This window comes from Oncorhynchus clarkii, chromosome 15 (genome assembly GCF_045791955.1).
Source record: "Oncorhynchus clarkii lewisi isolate Uvic-CL-2024 chromosome 15, UVic_Ocla_1.0, whole genome shotgun sequence".
In the NCBI taxonomy this organism is placed as follows: domain Eukaryota; kingdom Metazoa; phylum Chordata; class Actinopteri; order Salmoniformes; family Salmonidae; genus Oncorhynchus; species Oncorhynchus clarkii.
This window is the reverse complement of record NC_092161.1, coordinates 19,552,264-19,580,179: the sequence shown is the minus strand read 5'-3', so window position 1 is coordinate 19,580,179 and position 27,916 is coordinate 19,552,264. Positions and strand designations below refer to the sequence as shown.

The 27,916-nt window shown below is 42.5% G+C and overlaps 2 protein-coding genes across 2 annotated transcripts in view; one reads left to right on the top strand and one right to left on the bottom strand.

Moving 5' to 3' along the window:
- The first annotated feature begins 38 nt into the window (after window positions 1–38).
- Window positions 39–9,162, top strand: LOC139367013 (caveolae-associated protein 4a-like). Its single transcript, XM_071104867.1, has 2 exons — window positions 39–747; window positions 6,729–9,162. Exons 1-2 carry the CDS (start codon window positions 391–393, stop codon window positions 7,305–7,307), a joined length of 936 nt encoding a protein of 311 aa, XP_070960968.1. The 5' UTR covers window positions 39–390; the 3' UTR covers window positions 7,308–9,162.
- The window catches only part of LOC139367012 (dynein, axonemal, heavy chain 5 like), a 69,273-nt gene continuing 50,195 nt past the window's right edge, over window positions 8,839–27,916 (bottom strand). Inside the window, exons 60-77 of the mRNA XM_071104866.1 lie at window positions 23,893–24,060; window positions 22,387–22,605; window positions 22,122–22,298; window positions 21,728–21,922; window positions 21,383–21,538; window positions 20,876–21,058; window positions 20,473–20,643; window positions 19,898–20,276; window positions 18,662–18,933; window positions 15,429–15,593; window positions 15,033–15,300; window positions 14,788–14,909; window positions 12,473–12,820; window positions 12,084–12,272; window positions 11,800–11,932; window positions 11,354–11,562; window positions 9,896–10,117; window positions 8,839–9,610 (exon numbers count right to left, since the gene is read on the bottom strand). Coding sequence (XP_070960967.1) covers window positions 9,392–9,610; window positions 9,896–10,117; window positions 11,354–11,562; window positions 11,800–11,932; window positions 12,084–12,272; window positions 12,473–12,820; window positions 14,788–14,909; window positions 15,033–15,300; window positions 15,429–15,593; window positions 18,662–18,933; window positions 19,898–20,276; window positions 20,473–20,643; window positions 20,876–21,058; window positions 21,383–21,538; window positions 21,728–21,922; window positions 22,122–22,298; window positions 22,387–22,605; window positions 23,893–24,060 — 3,795 coding nt within the window. The 3' untranslated portion in view covers window positions 8,839–9,391. The remainder of the gene's footprint in view (window positions 9,611–9,895; window positions 10,118–11,353; window positions 11,563–11,799; window positions 11,933–12,083; window positions 12,273–12,472; window positions 12,821–14,787; window positions 14,910–15,032; window positions 15,301–15,428; window positions 15,594–18,661; window positions 18,934–19,897; window positions 20,277–20,472; window positions 20,644–20,875; window positions 21,059–21,382; window positions 21,539–21,727; window positions 21,923–22,121; window positions 22,299–22,386; window positions 22,606–23,892; window positions 24,061–27,916) is intronic.

Genomic DNA, 27,916 nt, shown 5'->3' with positions numbered 1-27,916 from the left:
CAGGGCGAACGCATGTCAAGTCTGGCCCCCATGTCTCTCTCTTTGTCTCTCTCTCTGAGCCCTGACTGGCGGCATCTGCCCTCTCATATCCCCCTGAGCTGCCCACACCCTAGAGAGGTGGAGCCTCCATGTCCTTTTGCATTTGACCTGGGTGAGGGACCAGTAGCACGGTGAGTCTCTTTGGCCGAGGTGTCTGCTGCCCTCCATGGCCCAATGATCCAGCAACCAAACCCTTCCTAACACCTGCTGGTCTGACAAGTATCAGGTCGAAGCTATCTAGAGGCCTGGTTACCCTTTCTGCGGTTTCTACTGACCACTAAGAAAAACAAAGATTTCTATCCTCAACCCTTTCCCTTTGGATCCGAGACGAGGCGGTTGACGACACCAACCATGGCTAATAAACTGGGTCTGGCTGCGGGGGACGACACGACGTCCATCATGGCGCTATTGGAGCGTGTGGCGGGCATCATTGACAACGTGCAGACGTGTCAGACACGTATGGAGGAGAGGCAGCTAGAATTGGAGAACAGCGTCAAGACCATCCAGGAGGACGTGGTGAAGCTGACGGTAAACCACGCCGCCACCAGCAGCACAGTGGACAAGCTGCTGGAGAAGACGCGGAAGGTCAGCTGCCACATCAAGGACGTTCGGGTACGGGTGGAGAATCAGAACATCCGCGTCAAGAAGGTGGAAATAACCCAGGAGGAACTGTTGGCCAAGAACAAGTTCCGGGTTGTTATCTACCAGGTAAGCCCATTCAGCCAGTGTCATTGCTGTCAGCAGCAAGGGGTACTCACCATTGTCATCTTCATCCTCTAACTGGTTATTTAAGGATCATACTCTCAAGAGCTGTAGAAGGATGTGGTAAATTGTTCAAACTCATAGACTTTAGTTGAGATTTTGCTTTCAGAAACAACATGGAGCCTGAAAGAATCTGTTAAAATTGAGCGTGTTAAAAGTGAAATCAACGCATGGACTCTTTCAGATGGTTGAATGGTGCAGGCTTAATTTGACTTTGGCCTTCAAAGCCAACAGCTGCAGGCCTGCCGTTGACCTGATTATTTCAGGGCCTGAGTTGCCTTGACAGGACGTAAGATATAGTGCAGTCTATTAAAAGGTTAGATGCTGCACTCAAGAATACGAATCTATGTGGCAGATTGCCAGTGACGATACGATTTGGATTAAGCAGCCACGGATGGGGCGGAGCGGATCTTGGCTGCCATTTTATTTCAGACTAGGAAAGAAAGGGGGAGGTCAAATAACAAAGAACAACATGCTTTGTCTATAAACAAACTGGATTCACTGGCAGCCGCATAATCAATGAACAATATGCAGTTTGGCATGCAAGTGTGTGTGTGACATACAGTACTAATGTTGAATAAGAAACTATTGCTTTGAAGGCATGCAATGAGTTGATTTAATTCATACTCTCCCTGCTATGAAATGGATGCTGTAATTAAAGATGACTCTAAAACCAGATCAATTTTCAAACATTTTAACACCAGTTTTGACTCAAATGCATTACAGAAAATGTTTTATTTTATATTAATATTACCACTGGTGTTTATAATTTTTTTATTGTGAAATTACTACAAACAGTAATTTCTAGAAGTTATTTCAAATATTTTTTGTAACGGTACGTACTTATGCTGTTTCCCTACAGTCTTGAAGTAAATACCAGGTAATAAGAGGGCTGTAAAGTAAAGTGATAGCAACTTAATTCTACTAATTGCTCAGTTTGCCTGGTCCAGAATGGGTCATACGGTTAAGACCGTTCCATTCTATTTTTACTCTAAAGGGGGAAGTGAAAATGAAACATGATAGGGAGGTTTAGGAATCAAACAAGGAGTAGGACATCTGTGGCATGGTTACAGTAATGTTGGTTGATTCTCTTGGTATACTGGGATTGACTAATTCACCACACTGTCTGCCATTCTGGGATTGTGCCATTTAGTGACCACTAGGTGCTCTTTTTATGTCATCGTTTAAATGAAAATTGGTAAATGCAAATTAGAATTCAAATTTAGCAATTTTTTGGGATAAGCTGCACAGACTCAACATGTACATGGTTAGTGATGATTCACTTATATTTAGATTGGTATAAGGGGATCGAAAGAAAAAGATAATGGATGGAACTAATCTTCCTAGATTTCCCTTGTAGCCTAAACCTGCAGTGGCACAGATTTATCAAATCAAATCTTATTTGTCACCTGCTCCAAATACAACATGTGTAGACTTTACTGTAAAACGCTTACTCACGAGCCCTTTCCCAACAATGCAAAGCCGAAAAGTATGAACATGTGTAAAAAATAAATAAAAAATAAATGTTTTTTAAAGATGAAGGATATACAGTGGTAACATAAAATAACAACAACAAGTGTACCGGTACCGAGTCAATGTGTTGGGGGTACGAGGTAGCTGAGGTGATTGAGGTAATATAATTGACAATGTTTGGTCTCAGCAAAAGAGATGGCTCTAATGTTGACAAAACATTAAAGTATCTCCCAATTTTTTTAGAGAAATAAACTGTAAAACAAGTTACTCTTGACAGAAATCAGCTCATCGTACTGTAAAGCAGTTGGGCAAGAGAACATTGAAATGGCAAAAAAAAAAGACTTATTTGGAATTTAAGTCAGAATATACCACGAATAGAACAGTCCCGCTCTCTCTCTAATAATGAAGAGCACCTCCAGTCTTTGTAAAGGGGTCTGCTGTTATTTGCTGGGTCTAAATGACAGCTGACAACATTATTCAAAGTTATTATACAAGGTTATTCTGAGAGCCTGCTGTGCACAGGGTCCTCTTTCTGTTTTTACGCTGAGAGCCTTTTCCTGTCAAGGCCCTCACCTCCTAATAAAGTATTAGGTATGAGGCTGTGATTGTCAATAAACCTCTCTTAGAATTATATGAACGCAAGGGAATAAGTAAGTAAGACATATTATTAAGTAAGACTAATTAGTAAGTAAGACAATTTAGTAATTAAGTAAGACAAATTAGTAATTAAGTAAGACAAATTAGTATGTAAGACAAATTAGTAAGTAAGATTAATGAGTAAGTAAGTAAGTAGGTAAGACAAATTAGTAAGTAAGTAGGTAAAACAAATGAGTAAATAAGACAAGTTAGTAAGTAAGCAGTTTAGTAAGTAAGACACATTAGTAATTAAATAAGTAAGGCCAATTAGTAAGTAAGTAGGTAAGTCAGTCAGTCAGTATGTAAATAAGTAAGTAAATATATAACTGTGTACAAAATGACATAGTTTATACAGAAAATGAGGGAGGACATTCTCAGAATGATGTCCTCGTGATAGGGCTAAGTTATATATTGAAATTGTATTGAATAGACTTCAAAAGTCATAATTTCTTTGGCATCATTTGGCAGAGTTTTATTGGGCTTGGCCTATCATAAAGGTTGTTATAATACTTTATGATTAATCCTTTAATCCATGTTAATCCTGTAGTTTTATAAAGTCAAAGGTTTGAACCTTTAGTGTAAGTGTTTAGATCAGGTGTTCTATAATACGTAAGAGGCATATTAATGATACAGTACATTAATAGTAGTAATATTTCATGTACCAAATGGTACATGCCTCGTTAGAGTATATTGGAACACCACTGCAACTCTGAATTCAGCATTGGAAGCAAACCTCCTCACCCATAAATGGAACTTGAATACGTGTAAGGCTTTGGCACGATACTTTGAAATTCTAAAGTTTTCAGACCACTTGACTTTTTCCACATTTTGTTATGTTACAGCCTTATTCTAAAATTGATTAAATTACTTTTTTTTCCCTCTTCAATCTACACACTATACCCTATAATGACAAAGTGAAAACAAGTTTATATAAATTTTTGCAAATTTCTTTTTTTTTTAAATTAGTAAGTTAATGCTTAGAGCTGACCGCCCGGCCAAACTGAGCAATCGGGGGAGAAGGGCCTTAGTCAGGGAGGTGACTAAGAACCCAATGGTGACTCTGATAGAGTTTCCTGAGTTCCTCTGTGGAGATGGGAGAACCTTCCAGAAGGACAACCATCTCTGCAGCACTCCACCAATCAGGCCTTCATGGTAGTGGCCAGACGGAAGCCACTCCTCAGTAAAAGGCACATGACAGCCCGCTTGGAGTTTGCCAAAAGGCACCTAAAGGACTCTCAGACCATGAGAAACAAGATTCTCTGGTCTGATGAAACTTTTTGATCGGAATGCCAAGCGTCACATCTGGAGGAAACCTAGCACCATCCCTACTGTGAAGAATGGTGGTGGCAGCATCATGCTGTGGGGATGTTTTTCAGTACCAGGGACTGGGAGGCTAGGATCGAGGGAAAGATGCACAGATCAAAGTACAGAGAGATCCTTGATGAAAACCTGCTCCATAGCGCTCAGTATCTCAGACTGGGGCGAAGGTTCACCTTCCAACAGGACAACGACCCTGAAAATAGCAGTGCAGCAACGCTCCCCAACCAACCTGACAGAGCTTGAGAGGCTCTGCAGAGAAGAAAGGGAGAAACTCCCCAAATACAGGTGTGCCAAGCTTGTAGCGTCATACCCAAGAAGACTTGATGCTGTAATCGCTGCCAAAGGTGCTTCAACAAAGTACTGAGTAAAGGGTCTGAATCCTTGTGTAAATGGGATATTTCCGTTTTAAATTTTTAATAGACTTGCAAACATTTCTAAAAACCTGTTTTTGCTTTGTCATTATGGGGTAGATTGATGAGGGGCAAAAACGACTTAATCCAGTTTAGAATTGAGGCGGTAATGTAACAAAATGTAGAAAAAGTGAAGGGTTCTGAATAGTTTCCGAATGCACTGTATGTAACTGCAATTCAAACACATGAAACAGTTGATGTATAATGTTAAGATATGATGTTAAGACATGGTTTTTCTCTTGTGAACATTTCTTGAAAGGATGAATGAGCTGGAGGCCCATGGAAAACGTACTGAAGCATCTTCAATTCCCAAATAACTGCAAGCAGGAGAGGGAAACGAGAGACCCAAGTGAACCAGTACACATCTGATATATGCCAAAGACTATCAAACCAGTTCTCATTAAAAGCGTTATTTAATGAACACATATCTAAATGAATGGTGCTGAACTCTCAGGTGACACAATGTTGTATCAAAACCTTAGTCTTTCTACCCAGCTTTTGACATGTTGTGAAATACTGTAGGCCTTTATGGCATATTCTATAAAGTGCATACATTTCGAATTATGTAATAAATTATTATTTTTGAAATATCATTAAAGTCTTGTGTTTTCATAGAATATTAGAGGCTAATAACTTAATTCTGAGATGCACGTAGAACATAGTTAATTTATATTTTAGAATGGAGGGTGATTCTTTGTAATACTGAAATCATACTGTTATTAAGTGATTGTAGGTGGGGAAAAAACAGCCAATTAGGGTCAATCTGTGAAATTTTGTTGACCTGTCTTATTAACCCTATTAGTCCCGAGGCCCCAAATCTCCTTTTCATTGACTTTCATTTATCTGCATGTCCAGCCTTTATATTTAGCCTCACAGTTGTGTTTAACCATTTTCTTTTCAGGACAACCGGGGCTACAAGTACAACTCAAAACAATTTGACATAAACAGTTGCATTCATAAGTTTTATTGACCAATGTCAATAAGAAAAGGTCAGCCAAAGCAAAAACATGATCATTTTGTATTTATTTATATGAATGCTGTAAGTACAGACATTTTTTGCTAACTGGGAAATGAATATCCAACTAGTCAGAGGCAACTGTGCAGAGTTTGGTGTTTAAGACAGCAACTAATGTGAGCTTATTACAGTATTATATACGCCATGTCCTTGGATTTCCTATGATCTTCTATGTAGAAGAACCCCTCACCTTCTAATGACCTTGTGTAGCTTGTGAGCATCACAGAGCAGAACATGTTACATGTGCATGTTTGTGAGAGACTTTCAATGATAGCTTTAAATAGTTTGTAGCTCAAGTCATTCAAAAGTCTGTAGCTCAAACACAACGTTTAAAAGTGCTTAGAATTCCAATTTGCGCCGTCATCACAGTGGGACTCATTGGGTTAACAGATATACAGATATACAGATATACAAATAATGGTTTGAACCAAATCCACTGATTAACTGAAACTCACAGTGTGTGCTGGATACAGTGTTGGGTTGCAGATACCAGTTTAGCTGCCATCTATGGTAATTCATATAATTATTTATGGTTCTTGGCAATGTCTTCATGAGTGGCTGCTCTCATTTCAAACATTGACTTTAATGAGTGAAGTACTGTATGAAACATGAACCCATTAAATAACTGAGTTATGGGACACGCAGCATTAAGCGAGAGCAGTTGGTCTATGCTTCTCAGGATCGTCAAGATGTCAGATTCTTCATTCAACAACTAAGGCAAAAACGTCAATATTATGGTGGTCATTCTCCTCCCAACATCAAGACTTTTAATTTCGGTCTTTATTTTCTACGTATTAAACCTCAATACTATTGCAATCCTTCTGTCAGAGCTCCGATATCATTAAACCTGAAACAAAGTGCTACCACTTTTTTATTACAGATGTATACTAGCAGGCAGACAAAAAAAAAGAAATGTTTTACTGTCACATACACTGGAGAGGTGCAGTGAAATGTGTGGTTTTACAGGTTACAGATGTATACTAGCAAGCAGACACACAAGCACTTTTGTGTATCCCTTTGGTTGTTTTGAGGTGGTTCTGAGACACTCAACCTGGTTTCTGATCTCATTATAGGGTGACAGTGAGGTGCCAGCTGTGGCAGCCGGAAAGGAACCCAAAGGACCCAGTCAACCCAAGGCACCCAAACCGTCGGCGGCCGAAGTGGAGCCAGACCACTTTGAGCTCCCCCCTGAGTCTGATGAGGAGTACATGGTGGTGGAGGAAGCCTCGTCCACGGCCGCCACGATTAAGAAATCAGGCCTGAGCCGCATCGAGAGCTTCAAATCTACCTTCTCCCGCGCGAACATGACCAAGACGAAAGAGAACATGAACAGCAAGGTTGGCCAGATGGGTGAGCGCATCGTATCAACTGAGCGCCGGGAGAAGATCCGCCAGTCCGGCGAGAGGCTCAAGCAGTCCGGCTCGCGGCTCAAGGAATCTATTGCCAGTCATGTGCCAGCCAAACTGAAGAAGGAGAGGACTGTGGCGGAGGGCCAGGAGGGGGCCGAGGGGGTCACTGAGGGTGCCGCACCCATCCCACCACCCAAGGGACGCAAATCTGCAAGCCCTGACCTCGCCTACACGGAGGTGACCAAGGAGGCGGAGGATGGAGAGGATGAGGTACCGATAAATGATATCAAGCAGCTCTCCTAAAACATCGGTCAAGGAAACTGAAAAACAACAACATACATATTATTTTTCCTTTTTTATTTTATTTTTAGGATTGGCCTGTGACCCATAGTCCCAGTAGTCCTGGTCCCAGAAACAGGCCAGTTAGGGTGTCAACACGATGAGTTTATATAATCCACACACTCCTGTAACATTTGGAAGTCATCTTTGTTTTGGGAATTCAAGGATTTATATATATTTTTTTTTTCTTCATTTTTTCCTGTTTACATTAGACATGGACTTTCAAGTGTGCAAAACAAATAACCTGAAAAGAATTACAGCAAGTTTGTGGGATTGGACATTTTCTACAGACTTTCAACATCTTCATAATCAACATACTTACAACATAACGGACATTCAATTGTCGTTAATTTGCATGTTGAAAGGCTGAATATGGGATGTTAAGGCTAAACTAGTGAAATGATGGAAGTTGAAATTGAGTTTTGGTATGAATGGTTTAATTAAGGTTAATGTTACATATGCAAAACAATAACTTGACAGAGAAATGTCTTGTGCGAAGGTATGTGAAGAGTGATGAGCTTTAGGACTGAATGATGTCAATTCATGCCCGCCGAACCAGAATTCAGTGAATAGATAACATTTCTTGTGCAGTTTTTGCAGAGAAAAACTAAAATCAGCTGTTGTCTGATGAGTAATGCATATATAAACATATATAACAAGTATATATCATTTCATAGAAAAATTGGTTAATTTCTAAATTGGTCCTTTGTAGCTCAGTTGGTAGAGTATGGCGCTTCTAACACCAGGGTAGTGGGTTCGATTCCCGGAACCAGACATACGTACAGTGTATGCACGGATGACTAAGATAAAAGCTTCTGCTAAATGACATATATTATTATATGAAACGGTGGGTGAGGAAACTACTGTGCATTATGTCAAATATCTATGGATATGACATTTTTTTAAATTTAAAAAAAATTGCTATACAAATGGCCAGTAGGAACAGACATTGTAAGTACATCATTTAACTCCCTATGGACATAAGCAGATTCCTGAATATTTGCATCTTCTGCTCATTTAGTATTGTTAAATATATGAAGCCATTTCTAGATATTTTTTTCTGTTATAGTGTGAGTGATTTGGCATGACTATAGATATTATTTCATGAAGTTGAGAGGAATTCTCTTGAGTTAATGCCACTTTACATATATAGGATGGATTTTAAGCCTCTCTGCTGTTAAGGAGAGGTAACACATTGTGCATGTCATTATCTTATTCAATTGTCCAATACTCTTGTTAACTGTAGATTTTGTTTCTATTCAATGAACACAGTTGAAAAAGGTCTAAACTCAGTGCAGTACTACACTAACTGCTGCTATGGTAATTATTTGCTACACGTCCAACATATGTTAAGATAGTAGACAAGATAGTAGTCGAAAGCTTTTGTTTTTTCCCATAAAATGTGTCGTAACAGCTTATGACAACTACACTCGTATTACAACACGCACAACCCAGTCAAGAGGTATAGAACTGTGAAAAAAAATTACTGGCGTCCTTGTTTGCTATGCTCTGATTTATTACATAATTATTAAAATTTTATAAAAGGGTTATTACTATGATGCTACACGATGCTATTCAAATGCTTTTTGACAGGGTGAAGTGTTAGAGGGGTTGATTTTAGTGGATAAATTGGAATAGGGGAAACATGTCATAACAACTATCTTTTCTACAGCACTTCAACAAATAAAATACCAGGATATGATGAGTTATTCAAAAACAAGAATTTCTATATGACTTGTGCATTGTTTACATCTACTGTTATTCTTTGAAAATATGTTTAATAAAAATTCCAAATATAGTAATTTGGCTGCACAAAATACTAGCGTTATTGATTAATCAAATAATTTGCACTACGTAGACAAATAGTAATTCTGAGAAATCACTTGGAATTAGATAAACACACACATTGTCGTCATTGTCATATTCAGAATGTGGTTGAGACACACAGTCACTCATTCACACACGCACCCCTACCTATCCACTGCCTCCGCCCACACAAACATGTTTTGCAAAACTAAAATGGCTACCACTTGAAATGAAATGTCCACTCATTTGCAGTCACAGAGCAGAGCCACTCCCCTCAGAGTCCAGTGGTCAGGGGACTGGAAGGTGCGCAGCAGCAGGGAGAAGATGAAGGTGAGGTCTGTGCGTCTGGGTTTCTTATAGACGGGACAGGGGTACAGGCTTATCCCTTGCTGACGCTTGGCATCGGAAGCCAACGTGCTGATAGCATAGACGTGGACCACAGGGAGGACTGTGAAAAGGACCTGGAAGTGAAAGACGGGGGTGAGACTCAAAAGGCTGGTTTCTAACAACTTCAGACTCAAAGGAAATTCATTACAGACCTGGGTCAAATACATTATGTCAAATACAATTAATCAAGGTGCAATTGAATTGAGAGTTTTCACTTTTTGGGACTATTTCATTAGTATGATCATATACATTTAGTTGTTGTTGACAGAACCCAAGTCTGGTTCATTCAATGTTTTTACCATCGATCTTAGAGAAGCAAATAATAATGAGCATAAATATTGATAATGCTATATGCTAACCTTTGGAGGTGACTCTGTGAGTTTGGCGTTTCTCTTGTCCCACCCTGCGCCATCCAGGAAGAGTCCGTAGATGTAGACTCCGCCCATGTCGTCTGGCGGCGGCGCTGTGACATCCTCCCTCATCATCCGGGTGACATCGTTGTGCAGGACGACAGTGTCCAGAGCCCAGCCTTTGGCCAGGTTCATCCTCGTGGTCTCCTGCCTCATGGCAGTCAGAAAGCCCTATGACAAACCACACAGTTTATCATGACATGAATTTGAAAACATTTTTGCTGGGTGCTTTAAAAGAACACTATTTAAAATCCTAACATTTATATCACAACGTAATATACATTATTCCCAGGTAATACATAAACAGTACAAGTTCCACACGAAGTACTGTAACCAGATATTCATTGGTGCGACTGCCTTGTCTGCTCCACCTCTGAGCTTCTACATTTGCAGTATGTGACTCGTGTCAGGAAACTAGGCATATGTCGCGAGTCACTACTTCACAGGAGAGCCATTTGAACGTAAAGTAGTTTTCATTTTAAGTTAAAAAGTGTACTGTTAGCTAGCTATCTACGTTAGCTGGCTGGCTCGCTAGCTAACATTACGTGTATGATCTTATTATTTGTATCTCAGAGCAATTTGCTTTGCTAGTTATAGCCTAATGTTAGCTAGCTAACATTGAACCTGGTTGGTTAGCTAGCTGCAGATTCATGCAGGGTAGTAACGTCATGAGTTGCGATTATGGTTAATTGTTTACCCAGCTAGCTAGCTACATGTCTTAACAAAGGACTCCATGCAAGTAACCATTTCAATGGAATGTCACAGCGACAACTGTTGATAGATGCAGCTGGTAAATTCACTCTGGCTAACTACTCCGATTTCAGAGCACTCTCGTCTGAGTATGACAGAGTGCAGAATAACTGACAAATTTACGAACGCTCAACACCAGTTGAATATGTCCGGTGTCAGTAAATGTTGGCAAAAAAGCATAAATTGTTGCCAGCAGCACAGTTGCAGTCACCAACGCTCTGGATAACATGTAAACAGCCTAACCAGCTATGCTAGGGCGAGTAAAATAGTCAGTGAGCTGTTCTCTCATTTGTGTCTTGAAGTAGCTAGCCAACGTTTGCCAGTTAGCTTGGGTGCTTGACTGTCGTTGTTAGGATAGAACACTCAGATCAACCCTTAAAGAGTTGGGTTGGGCTAAAACTTAAGAGGGTGTGAACGATGCTGAAGGGGTGTAGACAAAGAAGAGCTCTCCAGTAGGTACCAAAACATTCAAAGGCCATTTTCTCAAAGTTTATCAACTTTCAAAGCATAATTACTTTCCCATTGTTCCTTTAAATGCAGTGTATGATATACCATTTTGTAGCTCTGTGTCTCTGCTTTTATCCAATGTAAAAAAACATAAATTTCAAATTCTGCTACATAAGACCGAATCAAAGCGGTCGGTCACGTATATCCTACCTGTGGGTTGAAGAAGCCAGTGAGCCAGAACTGGTGGGGCCGTCCACTGGAGATCCAGGTATAAAACTGCTGGTTCCTCTCCAGTAGCTCCGTGAACCAGAAGCCCAGCGTCGCAGAGTCCCAGCTGATCTTCTGCCACAGCTTGGGGATGCGTGCGTCATACATGCTGTCCAGGGCATCCCTCAAATCCTCTGACATGATAATGGTCCCTAATGGTAGATAGTTTAGTTCAGGGACTCGAAACCTATAACCAGACTCAAAGGTCTCACTTCGATTTTGGAGTAGAGAAAAATGTTGTCTAATTTCTTATCAAAAGTTGCTAACTAGCTATGTATTGTATTTCCATGCTATTTACACTGTACAGTGTGAAAGTTGTTTTTATTACAGATGATCTTTTTCATAGTACCTCTGTATGCATTTACAATATGTGTTTTTTAGAGACTTACCATCAATGGCCAGTTTCAGATCGGTGAGGGTACTCCGTACACAGCCTATGATTCGCTGCATGCGGTCAAGCTCCTGACGCAGAAAGATGTTCATGGGCTGGAAAAGGCCCATCTTCTGAAGATGAGCTCTCACCTGAAGCACAAAGTAGAGGGGACCTTATTATTGATGTAGTTGTTCAGCTGATCTGTGGTACATATGGTATCTTTACAGAGCCAAGATATAACAATTGTTGACGCCAACCCTTGATTGACACAATCAACCTTGTCCATGTCTGGTTGGTTACCTCATGTGGAACATAGTCTGGTGGCAGCTTGTCCAGCATCTCGTTGGCCAGTTTCTGGACAGTGGCCTCTCTTGTCTCCCCTCCCCCTCCTCCACTGTCCTTGGGTTGGATATTGATGATGGTGCTTAGGATCTTGTTGGCCATGTTTGTCTGGTACGTAATGTCAGCATTAGGATGAAGACCGAACACCTGTTGGTCACACAACTGTGATTAGTATACAGTATGTGTTGTATGTTTGAGTAGAGGAAAATATGTTTGTTGCTCCAGTGTGATAGTAGCCTATTAAAAAATAACCAAAACCTGTCTAACATTAACCGTCTGCTAACTGCAAGCAGAAAATAATGATGTAGCACTAATGTCACACCAATAACATCTCTCCCCCCTCTTACCTCTGGCGAGTCGACCAGTGGCAGGGTCTCAATGTGGAGCAGGTAATCCGGCACATTCTTGGCTTTGGGTATAGTATAACCCTTGTAGAAACAGAACTTGTCGGCGAATGTGCTCTCGCTGAACCACACGCGGGTGAAGGTGTTGAGAAGGTGTTTGTCCAGGTCGTCTGTTACGCGGCCGCCATATTGGACCTCACCCAGCATATAGCGCAGGCAGCTCCAGTTGACGCCACGCTTCACATCCAACTCGTCCAGGTGGTTCTGGACAAACTGCATGCTGGAGGTGAAGTCTGCCTGGTTGAACTCGTACGGGATGTTCCAGCCCAGGGGCCCAAACTTACGCCTCTCCTGGATGGAGAAAAACCAACACACATGAGATTGATAGAGAGATTGATGGACATCACTGGTTCATCCATTCATTCATTTATTTTCACTGGGTAAAATATCATTATAAGTAATAACTGTAGAGTTAAAGCATAGATTGTAATGTAAAGAATGTGAGCGTTTCACAGTAGACCTACTGATTTTCAAAAGGTTCCCTGTCCTGCAGAGGGGAAAGAGAGATGTACACAGGCAGAGTACTAGTAAGACCCAGTGAAATACAGAGGCAGAGCACTAGTAAGACCCAGTGAAATACAGAGGCAGAGCACTAGTAAGACCCAGTGAAATACTGAGGCAGAGCACTAGTAAGACCCAGTGAAATACTGAGGCAGAGCACTAGCAAGAACCAGAGAAATACTGAGGCAGAGCACTAGCAAGAACCAGAGAAATACTGAGGCAGAGCACTAGCAAGAACCAGAGAATTACAGAGGCAGAGTACTAGCAAGAACCAGAGAAATACAGAGGCAGAGTGTTAGCAAGACCCAGTGAAATACTGAGGCAGAGAACTAGCAAGAACCAGAGAAATACTGAGGCAGAGCACTAGCAAGAACCAGAGAACCAGAGGCAGAGTACTAGTAATAACTAGAGAAATACAGAGGCAGAGTACTAGTAATAACCAGAGAAATACAGAGGCAGAGTACAATTAATAACCAGAGAAATACAGAGGCAGAGTACTAGTAATAACCAGAGAATTACAGAGGCAGAGTACTAGTAATAACCAGAGAAATACAGAGGCAGAGTACTAGTAATAACTAGAGAAATACAGAGGCAGAGTACAATTAACAACCAGAGAAATACAGAGGCAGAGTACTAGTAATAACTAGAGAAATACAGAGGCAGAGTACAATAATAACCAGAGAAATACAGAGGCAGAGTACTAGTAATAACCAGAGAAATACAGAGGCAGAGTACTAATAATAACCAGAGAAATACAGAGGCAGAGTACAGGTAATAACCAGAGAAATACAGAGGCAGAGTACTAGTAATAACCAGAGAAATACAGAGGCAGAGTACTAATAATAACCAGAGAAATACAGAGGCAGAGTACTAGTAATAACCAGAGAAATACAGAGGCAGAGTACTAGTAATTACCAGAGAAATACAGAGGCAGAGTACAATTAATTACCAGAGAAATACAGAGGCAGAGTACTAGTAATAACCAGAGAATTACAGAGGCAGAGTACTAGTAATAACTAGAGAAATACAGAGGCAGAGTACAATTAATAACCAGAGAAATACAGAGGCAGAGTACTAGTAATAACTAGAGAAATACTGAGGCAGAGCACTAGTAATAACTAGAGAAATACTGAGGCAGAGCACTATTAATAACCAGAGAAATACTGAGGCAGAGCACTAGTAATAACCAGAGAAATACAGAGGCAGAGCACTAGCAAGAACCAGAGAAATACAGAGGCAGAGTGTTAGCAAGAACCAGAGAAATACAGAGGCAGAGTGTTAGCAAGAACCAGAGAAATACTGAGGCAGAGTACTAGTAATAACCAGAGAAATACAGAGACAGAGTACTAGCAAGAACCAGAGAAATACAGAGGCAGAGTACTAGTGATAACCAGAGAAATACAGAGGCAGAGTACTAGCAAGAACCAGAGAAATACTGAGGCAGAGTACTAGTGATAACCAGAGAAATACAGAGGCAGAGTACTAGTAATAACCAGAGAAATACAGAGGCAGAGTACTAGCAAGAACCAGAGAAATACAGAGGCAGAGTACTAGTAATAACTAGAGAAAAGGGAAGGAAAACATGTTACAGTAGATGGAAAGACTGTTATTGATGTGAACGCTGAAAATGTTAGAGAAACAACAGCCATTGGGGATATGGGTATTTAATATGATGGTGTGATATGGGGATATGGGATTATGATACGGGGTATGATACGGGGGTGAATCAGGTTTGAAATGATGTTGTTCAGTCAGACCTGAACAGTAGTGTGGAGGAAGGCCACAGCGTATAACAGAGGTCTCCACTGGGGCAGGTTAGTAATCTCCAGCATCTCCTGAGTCACACCGTTGTAGGTCCTTTTCAACCCTGCTTTCATACCTGGACACAACATAAGACCACAAATCTGGTATGACACAAATTAATAATACGAAGATACTGCATATGCCATGTTCATCAATCCAGATTATGAAAATTAACACAGAAGAAGTGGTTTACATGTACCTTGAGGAGGCTCATTGGTGAACTTGATAGACGACTGCAGGAAGTTGATGGGGAACTTGGGGTGGACCTCGGTGGTCAGCCACACCCTACAACCACTGTGGATGTTTTCGGTGTTGGTGACCGACTCCAGCAGCTCGTCCAGGAAGTCCAGGCCCAGGTGACAATTCTGGAGGAGGAGCCAACCTCCATCAGCCATGCTGTTGGCCAATAACCTGCGAGCATGCACTTCCTGGCCCTGCCCCATGGAGATGGGTCTGCATGGTGCTCCCTACAGGTACACGCCGGACACAACATCAGCAAAACAGTCAAATACATACAGTAGAAAACAGATGCATCATGCTTTTTAGTCTAGGACTAGGCTTAATCTAGGTCTGAAAAACTTGCCACTAAAGTTACCTTTGCTTTTGCAAGCCTCTCTATGTTCTCTGTCGGGTCGGAGCCCATAGACAGGAAGCACACCATGGGAGTCCTCTTGTCACTCTCCGCCCACATAGACTCCATGTCCAGAATGACCCCCTCGGCGTACTTAGGCCCCAGCGACTCAGCGATGTAATGCCGTGCCTGGAACAAAAACCAAAGGGATTCACCAGCTAATGTGGGGAACACAGGCTGTACCACTGCCGCTGAGGATTTTCAACACGGTTCATTAGCTTTGGATAAATCTATGGCTTTATTGGAGGTTTTCATTTTGTCATTATTGAAGAGGCAACATTTGGTGAATCAACCTGGGTTCGAAGATGACAGAGAACTATGAAATAAAAACCTACATTTTTGAATCCACCTATTATTATCTGTGAAAAGTTTATATTGCAGGGTGATAATTATATGGCCAATGGGGAAATTATTTTATTCGGATCACATAGCAATAACGTAAAGCAGAATCACGTTGCACAGAGGATCTGCAGCCTAGGAGCATAGAGAGCAGTACTGTACAGTGGTTCTTCCTTTAAAAGTGAGTCACATTCTATTAATAGAGATGATTAGAAATGCGTTGGCTGAAGAGACATAGACAGGTAGTATTCAACACCACACTGCCCAAAGGAGAAGAAACATGTCTGGAGAACAAAACATTCGTCTTCAATTGAGTGTGGAAAATGTTTCTTTACAGCACAATGTATAGTACATTGAGTGCATACATTTGTGTTCAGTGTATGTGATCCCTTCAACCCACAACCTTGCCATTACTATCACCGCAGCCACGGTCTTACCAACTGTCACTCCACTTCCAGGAGCATGTAGGGTGATTCCACGCCAGCGTAGGTCAAACATATATATGGTATCTGAAGAGGGCATTTTAGGTCTAAAAAGGCCTAAAATGGCCACTTTCATCATGATTTTCTCAAAAATGGTTTGTGATACAAATGTAAAAAGCATGTCAAACATCCTTCCGCCCTATGAAGTTTCTATGTAAGAATTGCCAGAACAATCTGAGATACAAACACTATTTTGGGGCTACGCTGGCATGGAATCACCCTGTAAGGTTTGCGGAATAGTCCCAGCCAGTTGTGGAAAAAGCACCAAATTGTCATACTTGAGTAAAAGTAAAGATATGTTAATACAAAATGACTCAAGTTAAAGTGAAAGTCACACAGTAAAATACTACTTAAGTAAAAGTCTAAAAGTATTTGGTTTTAAATATACTTAAGTATCAAAGGTAAATGTAACTGTTAAAATGTACGTAAGTAAGTATTACTTATAAGTATATAAAAGTATAAATCATTTCAAAATCCTTATATTAAGCAAACCAGATAGCATCATTTTCTTGTTTTCTAAATTACAGATAGCCAGGGGCACATTCCAACACTTTAGTGAGTCCACCAGATCAGAGGCAGTAGATGAACAGGAATGTTCTCTTGATAAGTGCTGGAATTGGACAATTTTCCTGTCCTGCTAAGCATTCAAAATGTAAGGAGTACTTTTAGGTGTCAGGGAAAATGTATGGAGTATATAGTGCATTATTTTCTTTAGGAATGTAGTGAAGCTGTAACGGCTCTCGTTGGTGGTAGAAAGAGTAGACCAAAGCGCAGTGTGGAAAGTGTTCATGATTTTAATTAAAAAAACACTCAAACAAAATAACAAAATCGAACACGCACAGTTCTGTCAGGCAACAGTAACTAAACAGAAAACAAGATCGCACAAACTCAGGTGGAAAACAGGCTGCCTAAGTATGATTCCCAATCAGAGACAACGATAGACAGCTGCCTCTGACTGGGAACCACACTTGGCCAAAAATAAAAGAAACAGAAAACATAGAATTTCCCACCCGATTCATAGAGAATAATAAGGATCTCTAAGGTCAGGGAGTGACAGAAGCAAAAGTTGTCCAAAATAAAAAATAGTAAAGTAAAGTACAAATCCCCAAAAAACCTACTTAAGTAGAACTTGAAAGTATTTTTATTTAAGTACTTTACACCACTGGTCCTAGCTTAGTAGATATTTGGCAAAGGGCCTCAAACTCAGTTTCCACCTGTCATGCGTGTCAAAATGTAATAGCTGCCTCCCCTTAGTACGTACATGTGGGTAGCGTTTCTAAAGTGGAGACCTCAGATCAGATTTGACAAGGGAATTCAGTGCCTTAGCTCCTCCGGCTGTCCAAAAGTGGGAAAGTACCACACACCCTACTTCTATGCCTATTTTAATAGAGTTCCTGCATACTTAGTGCCAAATTAATTTGGAACTTGTTGAAATATTTTCAAAGCCATTATATTTCGCTGATATTAAATTAGGATAAAATGTATTCACTTTGGTTAACTGATGTAAAACTAGGCATCGTACCATCAACAGTTCTTTGTCTTGTTTCTTCAGACAAACATAACATTTACTCAGTGTTTGAAGGATTTGGACCCACCCTACACAGTCTGGTTTGTGTAACTTGGCAATGGTTTGGTCGAGAAGGAGAGATGGTGGATTTGAATGGGTAATTGCTGGCTATGCGGACTGTCAGCTGTTCGCTCATTTCAGAGAGGCTTTTTATAGTTCCCTCACAAGTCAGAACTGAAAGGGGAGACGCTTGTCTGTAACGTGCGCATTTGTAAATGATTACAGTACACCTGTGCCTTTCTCTCTCTCTCACCGTCTTCCCCAGAGTTTCCACGGTTACTAAGTAAATGAACTTGTCAAATTACATCACTCAGCAAGTCTTAATTTAGATTTGAAAAAAGGTAATTTCGTCTTGAATGGTATGACAAGTTTGAGGGCAGCACATTTATTTTAGTCTTTTAGCAGATGCTCAGAGCGACTTACAGAAGCAATTAGGATGAAGTGCCTTGCTCAAGGGAACAGACAGATTTTTCACAGAGTCGGCTCTGGGATTTGAACCAGCGACCTTTCTGTCACTGGCTCAAAGCTCTTCACTGCTAGGCTACCTGCCACCTTTATTTCTAGAGCACTGTGCCTGCATAAAAATATTAAAGGTACCATCCAGACTCGAGGAAAGATTCATAACGTTTGGGTTGTTCTGGGTCAAAAGCTTTTGCTGTATGTGGGAAATTACATTTTTTTCAAGGGGTAAATACAAACTAGTATCTTGAAAATACACTGATGTGCATTTTTTCTGTTGAAACAAAAATATATTGTTGCTGACCCAATTCGTACGTGAGGTCTAAATAACAACAGATAGGCCCACCCACCTGCGCAATGGTCCGGTCGGGGCACCAGCTCCTGATCAACAATAACTTCCTGAATGTGTCCAGCATGCTGTCGTATCCGTCAGGCACCGGGGCCTCCTCGGGGGCAGGCTCGTCGAACCAGGCCCTCCAGGAGCGGTCGTTGTGGGTGACCTGGGTCAGCAGCTGGGTGAAGGGGTGCACGCTGGACAGCTGAACCAGGTTCAGCCACGTTATGTCCAGGATCCAGCGCCGCGGCTTGGGCTCCACAGAGTTCAGGTCCAGGGCTGCACCTCCTAGGAGAGAAGGAGATATATTCCATATGTGTATAACTATACAATCATTTCAAGTTCTAAATATGTGTAGGATATTCTGTAATGCATGGTGCACAGTTAATATCCTTACTACTCATGGTTCAATAATGATTTAATTGAATAACGGCAACAAATGTAAGAGAGAGAAAGTGAGAATTATTAAGCTTCCCATATGATGACGAACTGCCAATTTGTAACAAATCTCACATCTCAATTTACACAAATCTAAGTGGGGTTGAGGGTTAAGAAGCGCATTAAACTCAGAGGGTTTGCTTAGGGAATACTGGCTTCATTTTAAGATGGATGCTTGACAGATAACAGTTCTCTTTACTGTAAAGGTTGAAAACGAGTCAATATTGGACCTAAAAGGAACTGTATGCAAATATAATAAGAGAAAACAAAGAGTTCTTCCAAATACATAGCTTGATGTACATTATAGCAGTCAAAGAAGGTCCTAATACCATTGGTGTGTGAGAGGGGGAATTCAGGGGGCTAAAATAGATCTGGATGCATACAGTCAGCAGTGTGATGTAAGCTGAACTAGGGCTGGGGTATTCAGTTACCCCCCTTGTGGGTGGGCCATGTGAGACACACTATGAGATACCCTACATGGGTGATAAGAGCAAAGTGATGGGTGTCACTCTTTTCGTTGTGAAAAGACACATTGATATAGGTATGTGTGATTGGTAATGACTGATATTAATTGAAGGGTTACGTTGAAATGGTCTTTTTTTAAATCGCAGATAGGTGACCAGGAAAATATAGGCTCTAGGCTACAGTTAGGCCTCACAGTTTATCCTGGCCAGGTCATGTGTTCAGTCTTATCATAACCTAATCAAAACATCAGCCACATTCATAACAAATCAGGAGGTACTGAAACAATCCAATGTTAATGTGATAAAGGTCTGAAAGTTGCAATGGAAAATATGAATGTAACTGGCCAAACCTTTGATGAAGGTTTGAAAGTCGCTGTGGGAGATGTTCCTGGCCTGCAGGTCGACCTTCAGGGCCAGCAGGAGGGTGAAGAGGAACTTGTGATCCTCATACAGGCCTCTAGCTGTATATCGAAACGCCTGGTAGGTCAGAAACTCAATGATGCTGAGGATCCTTTTAGAGGTGATTTGGGACTTAGTGGATTTCTCCATGGACGAGTCGAAGATGCCCAGGAACTGGCGGAGGGAGGTCTGGTACATGATGTTGACCAGGCTCATCTCCACTATGAGGAAGTAGAGGATGCTGCCCCGTGTGGCCACCGGACGGTACTCCTCCCTGGCCAGATTGATCTTCACCTCCGTATCGGCTGCCACCTTCAGCTTCTCACTCACCTGTTGGGAACATTTCAAGTACAATGTTGGACTACTGTGTCACAAATCTGAGAACATTTAAATCAATATATATAGGGGAAATACATATAGGTATGTCTAAAAATTTATTTAAAAAATGATGCTCTTGCATGCATTAATCTCTTTCATACATCATCATTGGAAAGAAATCATGCACCCAGTCCAAACACACAGATACCTCCTCTGCTGTGGTCTTGGTGACTCTCAGGACCTCTATAAGGGACTCGTCCTCCACCAGAGAGCCCTCAGTGCTGGTCAGTCTGTACAGGAGGTTATCCTCCAGCTCCTGCATCTTCCTCTTGTTAGAAGTCACTTCTTCTAAGAGCTTCACACGCTCCGACTCCAGCTCCTGACAGAGAGAGAGAGAGAGAGAGAGAGAGAGAGAGAGAGAGAGAGACACAGACACAGACAGAGAGAAATAAGCATGTCTTGTAAGAGCAAGGAGGTACTTGTATTTCTTGAAACTCTGTATAAACTCTGTGTGACTGACAGCTGTATTTGACTAGCTTTACCCAAACAATATGAATGGCATCCCCAGTTATGCACTCTATAGGTATACTGCATAAATGGGATCCCTGTACCTGTTTCTCTATTTGGATGACCCGGCCAAGCAGCTGGTCCTCCAGGCCTTTGAGAGTGACAGTGAAGTCCACCACAGCAGTCTTAGCACTGATCTCAGGGGTGTAGGCCGGGTTAGCCAGCTTAGTGGTGATATAGAGGGTGAACTCCTTCATCACATCCACCTCTTTGTCTCCTACCTTCACCTGGGGACAGGACAGGCAACAGAGGGCTGGAAGAGATACTCTATGAAATGGCAACAGAGAGCCTGAGGCTTGTTGTCATAGCACAGGCATCTTGGAGCCAATATTAAAAACGATTAAGTTCATATCCCCCAAAGAGCTTAATAAAACAAAAGAGGGTCGAAACTAGAGCAAAAATTGCAGTTTTCCAGGCACTATTATAATTATCTATCAAATAGTATTTGCAAACTATCAGCTGTGCAAGCACAAACATGACTCCAAGACGTTTAACTCCAAGACAGCACAAACCCCATACATCTACATTGAATACAAAAAGCAATATATTACTTTATACGTGGAGCCAGACTTGATGAAGTTCTTCTCCAGAATGTTGTCCAGGGCAGGGTCTAGCTCCTCTCCTACGTCCTCGATCAGTAGGGGGCGGCCCAGAGACATGCTGTCCTCCAAGTGGGAGCGGAAGTACTTGTGGTTCAAACATGTCACCTGAAACAGTCAGTAACAGAGATGGTAATAAAAACCTATGTTCACTTCATGGTTTATTTTTTATTGTTTTATACAAAACAGGTAGGGTCAAGTTCATTTGGATTAAAGAAATGTGTTTCTCCAGACATTTATCTCATACAGATTTACTTTTTATGGGTGAGATAACTGTAGCTACTCGGCCCTCGTTACCTCTAGCTCCCTATCCTTCTCACGGTTCTTGATCCAGATCTTTCCCTGGCCTTGTGGGTCGATGAGGAGGGGGTAGCGTGAGGCCTTGGTGACGATAATGCCATTCTGGATGGACAGGTCGTCATTGGGTAGGCCCTGAAGGTTCCACTCCCCCACAGTGGCATTGTCCACCAGCATACTGATCACATTCAGCTCCTACAGCAGTTACGGTCAATTCAAGGTCAATTCCAGTATGGTCTCAAACAGCACAACTAATCAGCTCAATGTGATAATTTTGTCTAATGATAATATCAAATGTAGTGACTATGTACTAACATCATTGTTACAAAGTTAGGACCTTGTATCTATATGGACAAATGGGACAAGAACAGTGAAGAGTGTAGCTGAGTCTTACTTCACTGTAGGGGATGTGGTGGCTGCTCATCTCCTTTCTCCAGAGCTGCAGCAGTAGGTTGCGGTATTCCTGGTTAAAGGGACCAGCGTAGGACAGGAAGCCAGTAGCCAGCAACACGTCTCCAACCAGGTGTCTGATCTGAGTCTGGAACAGGGCACTGCTCTCGGTCCAGCGGATCTGACAGACAAACACAACAAGATAGACGCATGGAGATGTCAACAACAATATGGCATGACAGTTTGAGGAGTTGGCTAAAGCTCCTTACCTTCTCACCACCAAGCCCGTCGATTAGTGCGGTGGCGTTGGCCATCTTGCGTCGGCAGACCGTGGCGTCGTCCATTAGGGTCTGCTTCTCCCTCATGGCGGCGTCATAGAGCGCCTGCACCTCATCCAGCTCCCGCTGCTTAGCGTCTAGCTGCTCCTGGGCCCGGGACAACTCCCCCTGGGCCACACCAAGTCGGGCCTCCTGCAGGGTCAGGTTGGCCTGGGGACATATTTAAAATAATTGGTTTAACCTTGTTTGAGAACTGAGGACTTGCGTTAGCTCCCTGAGCTAATGACTAGGCTGTATGTAACTCAGTGGGCTAACACAGACTTGCACAGTAGAGTGCAGAAGACCTGGGTTTTTACCCAGCCAGTCAAGGGGGGGTGAGGTGTAATGTGAGGTCACTTAGAAATGTCCTTGTTTTCGAAAGAAAAGCACATTTTTCCCCATACAAAAAACATCAAATTGATCAGAAATACAGTAAATAAATCATTGTTAATGTCGTAAATGACTATTGTTGCTAGAAACAGCTGATTTTTTATGGAATATCTACATAGTCGTACAGAGGCCCATTATCAGCAACCATCACTCCTGTGTTTCAATGTCACGTTGTGTTAGCTAATCCAAGTTTATCATTTTAAAAGGCTAATTGATCATTAGAAAAACATTTTGCAAAAATGTTAGCACAGATGAAAACTGTTGTTCTGATTAAAGAAGCAGTAAAACTGCTTTAGACTAATTGAGTATCTGGAGCATCAGCATTTGTGGGTTCGATTACAGACTCAAAACGGCCAGAAACAAATAACGTTCTTCTGAAACTCGTCGGTCTATTCTTGTTCTGAGAAATGAAGGCTATTCCTTGTGAGAAATTGCCTAGAAACTGAAGATCTCGTTCAATGCTGTGTACTACTCCCTTCACAGAACAGCGCAAACTGTCTCTAACCAGAATATAAAGAGGAGTGGGAGGCCCCGGTGCACAACTGTACGCCTATGTAGATATTCATTATTTTTTTTAATCTGCCGTTTTAACATTTCTACACTGTATTTCTGATCAATTTGATGTTATTTTAATGGGGTGGCAGGGTAGCGTAGTGGTTCAAGCGTTGGACTAGTAACCAGAATGTTGCAAGTTCAAATCCCAGAGCTGACAAGGTACAAATCTGTCATCCTGCCCCTGAACAGGCAGTTAACCCACTGTTCCTAGGCCGTCATTGAAAATAAGAATTTGTTCTTAACTGACTTGCCTAGTTAAATAAAAGGTCAAATAAAAAATTTACAATTTGTTTTGCTTTTCTTTCAAAAACAAGGACATTTCTAGTTGACCCCAAACTTCTGAACGGTAGTGTACATAATTGTGTTAACTCCCTGAACTAATGCCTAGGCTTTGGGTCAGTGGGCCAACACAATGTTAAAGACCTGGGTCAAATCTTTCTCAACCTTCTTTTGGTACATAAGTATACAGTATATTCCCTTCAAAGAAGGGTCCATGGTTGTTGAGTAGTGTACCTTCAATGGGAGGACCTCTTTGTTAATGGAAAAGAAGTCCTTCATTGCTTCAGTCCAGGAGCAGAGGCCAGCCACGTTACCACAGATCCTCTTGGCTGCCTCCAGGTTGTAGTCCTCCATGTCCAGGTATGGTGCCAACAGCTCCACTACCTCCTCAGTGATAGAATCCTGGTGACGTGAGAGTGCAAGAGGAAACAAATTCATTGGAAGTGATGTGGGGGCATAAGTCGTAATGGAAAGTACAAAAAACTGGAATCTGACATCCGTTATGTTGTAATTACATGTTCTATTACAGGGATATTCAACTTCAGTGAAGGAAGACTGGAAAACTGTAATTCTGATGTTCAGTTAGGGCTATCTGGCCAATTAGTTCATTTGATAAACATCTATTAAAAGGCTCATGACAGATTGGACAGAAGAAGGTCAGTCAGTCATTTCAGACGGCATGCTGTTTCACAACTCCAAAAACACCATGTTTCTCTGAGTATTTATGGGACAAAGGGCTGTGATATCAGGTTCCTTGACTTCACTGGCACCTCTGTTTCTATTTCACACTGCCACACAGTCACTATGCGGGGGCTATCCCCTGGCGTCCATATTTCACTGCCTGGACAGCTTTCCTAATCCCCTCCTAAGTAAGTGAGTGTGTGTGTGTGTGTGTGTGTGTGTGTGTGTGTGTGTGTGTGTGTGTGTGTGTGTGTGTGTGTGTGTCAGTCAGATGAGTGTAGACAGTTGGGGGGAAAAAACCTCTAGAGCTGCTATAGACAGTGAATGAAAGTGCTGTATTGAAGCCACAAATACTGATAGACAGTGAATGACAGAGTTGTATTTATAACCTAGGCTAGTGATGATCTGAGAAGGGGCTTTACTTTGAAACCTGCTAGCTATACTGTAGGTGAGACATTTTAGACAGTCTCCCCATAGGGTTAACACGTCTCAGACGGACAGGTTTAATCAAGCTGCCCACTCAAGAAAAAGCTTCAAACTGTAACCAGTGCCTGCAACCTGGTTCAGGTTATCAGCCAACCTACTAGGGTAGCTACAAACAGCCCAGGAATGAAATCATCAACATGTATTGATCATATCTTTTCTAAAGCTGCAGAAATTTGCTTGAAAGCAGTATCCAGATCCATCGGATGTAGTGATCACAATATAGTAGCCATATCTAGGAAAACCAAAGTTACAAAGGCTGGGCCTATTATAGTGTATAAGAGGTCATGCAAGAAGTTTTGTAGTGATTCCTATGTTGTTGATGTAAGAATATCTATTGGTCCATGGTGTGTAATGACGAGCAAACAGAGACTGCACTTGACACATTTATGAAACTGCTTATTCCAGTTTCTAATAAGCATGCACCCATTAAGAAAATGACTGTAAAAACAGTTAAATCCCCATGTGTAGATGAGGAACTGAAAAATTCAAATGCCTGAAGATTGGCTGAGAGAAATTGATAATAAAAAGATTGTGGGGGATGTTTTGTTAGACTTCAGTCTGGCCTTTGACATTATCAATCATAGTCTGCTGCTGGCAAAACGTATGTGTTTTGGCTTTACACCCCCTGCTATACTGTGGATAAAGAGTTACCTGTGTAACAGAACAGAGGGTGTTCTTTAATGGAAGCCTATCCAACATAATCCAGGTAGAATCAGAAATTCCCCAAGGCATCTGTGTAGGCCCTTTACTTCTTTCACTTTTTACTAATGAATTTCCACTGGCTTTGAGGAAAGCCAGAGTGTCTATGTATGCGGATGACTCAACACTATACATGTCAGCTACTACATCAACTGAAATGACTGCAACACGTAACAAAGAGTTGCAGTTAGTTTCAGAGTGGGTGGCAAGGAATACGTTAGTTCTAAATGTTTTTAAAACTAAAAGCTTTGTATTTGGGACAAATCATTCACTAAACTCTAAAACTCAACTAAACCTTGTAATAAATAATGTGGAATTGAGCAAGTTGAGGTGACTAAACTGCTTGGAGTTACCCTGGATTGTAAACTGTCATGGTCAAAACATATTGATACAACAGTAGCTAAGATGGGGAGGAGTATGTCCCTGATAAGACGATGCTCTACTTTCTTATCAGCAGTGTCAACAGGGCAGGTCCCACAGGCCCTAGTTTTGTCGGACTTGGACTACTGTTAGTCGTGTGGCCAGGTGCCACAAAAAAGAAAATTGCAATTAGTTCAGAACAGGACACACATGTACACATGGATTTTGTACTGTATATATGTGGTAGTGGTGGAGTAGGGGCCTGAGGGCACACAGTCTGTGAATGTAATGTAATGTTTTTAAAATTGTATAAAATGCCTTAGTTTTGCTGGACCCAAGGAAGAGTAGCTTCTGCCTTGGTAGCAGCTAATGGGGATTCATAATAAATATGTCACGTTCTGGCCTTAGTTCCTTTGTTTTGTCTTTTGTTTTAGTATGGTCAGGGCATGAGTTGGGTGGGTTGTCTATGTTAGTTTGTCTATGATTTTCTATTTCTGTTTTTGGCCTGGTATGGTTCTCAATCAGACGCAGCTGTCAATCGTTGTCCCTGATTGAGAACCATATTTAGGTAGCCTGTTTTCCATTGTGTTTTGTGGGTGGAGTGGGGTCCACGTCCCGTGCCAGAGCCGCCACCGCGGACAGACACCCACCCAGACCCTCCCCTATAGGTTCAGGTTTTGCGGCTTGGGTCCTCACCTTCTTCCCACGACAGCCGTTACAGAAGCAGCGTGGTAACGGGCAGCAGCAGCAGCGGCCGGAATCGCAGGACTCCTGGACATGGGAGGAGATTCTGGACGGCAAGGGATCATGGGCACAGGGTGGAGAATATCACCGCCCCAAGGCTGAGCTGGAGGCAGCGAAATCTGAGAGGCAGCCCCAAAAATGTATTGGGGGGGGGCACACGGGGAGTGTGGCTAAGTCAGGTAGGAGACCTTAGCCAGTGCTTTACCGGAGAGCGAGAGGGACCGGGCAGGCACCGTGTCCACGGTGAGTGTGCATAGCCCGGTGCTATACATTTCAGTGCCTCGTATCGGCCGGGCTAGAGTGGGCATCGAGCCGGCTCAGCGCATCTGGTCTCCAGTGCGTCTCCTCGGGCCGGTGTACATGGCACCAGCCTTACGCATGGTGTCCCCGGTTCGCCAGCACAGCCCAGTGCGGGCTATTCCACCTTGCCGCACTGGCCTGGCTACGGGGAGCATTCAACCAGGTAAGGTTGGGCAGGCTCGGTGCTCAAGAGCTCCAGTGCGCCTTCACGGTCCGGTCTATCCGGTGCCACCTCCACGCAACAGCCCTCCGGTGGCAGCCCCCTGCACCAGGCTGTCTCTCCGTCTTCTCCCTGCAGGTGCTCCCGCCTGTCCAGCGCTGCCAGAGCCTTCCTACTGCCCAGCGCTGCCAGAGTCTCCCGTCTGTCCTGAGCTGCCAGAGTATCCCGTCTGTCCTGAGCTGCCAGAGTCTCCCGTCTGTCCTGAGCTGCCAGAGCCGCCAGTCTGTCCTGAGCTGCCAGTCAGCCAGGAGCTGCCAGAGTCGTCAGTCAGCCAGGAGCTGCCAGAGCCGTCAGTCAGCCAGGTGCTACCAGAGCCGTCAGTCAGCCAGGAGCTGCCAGAGCTGTCAGTCAGCTAGGACCTGCCAGAGCCACCTGTCACGCCGGCGATGTCAGAATCACCCTTCACTCTGGAGCTTCCGGAGTCTCCCGCCTGTCTGGCGCTGCCGGAATCTCCCGTCCATTCGGGACCTGTGGCTAGGGTCCCCAGTCCGAGGTCGGCGGCGAGGGTCGCCGCTCTTAAGAGGCCACGGAGGCGGTTAAGGAGGAGAAGAAAGACTATGGTGGGTGGTTATTTTCTGTTTAGTGTTGTGTTGCACCTTACAGGACTGTTCGTTGGTTGTTTATTGTTTTGTTTTCAGTGTTCATTAAAATATTTAAAATATGAACACTTACCACGCTGCACCTTGGTCCTCCTCTCCTTCCCCAGACGACAAGCGTTACAAAATACAAATACCTAAGTCCATAATCAGATGTCGGATCTTCATTTGA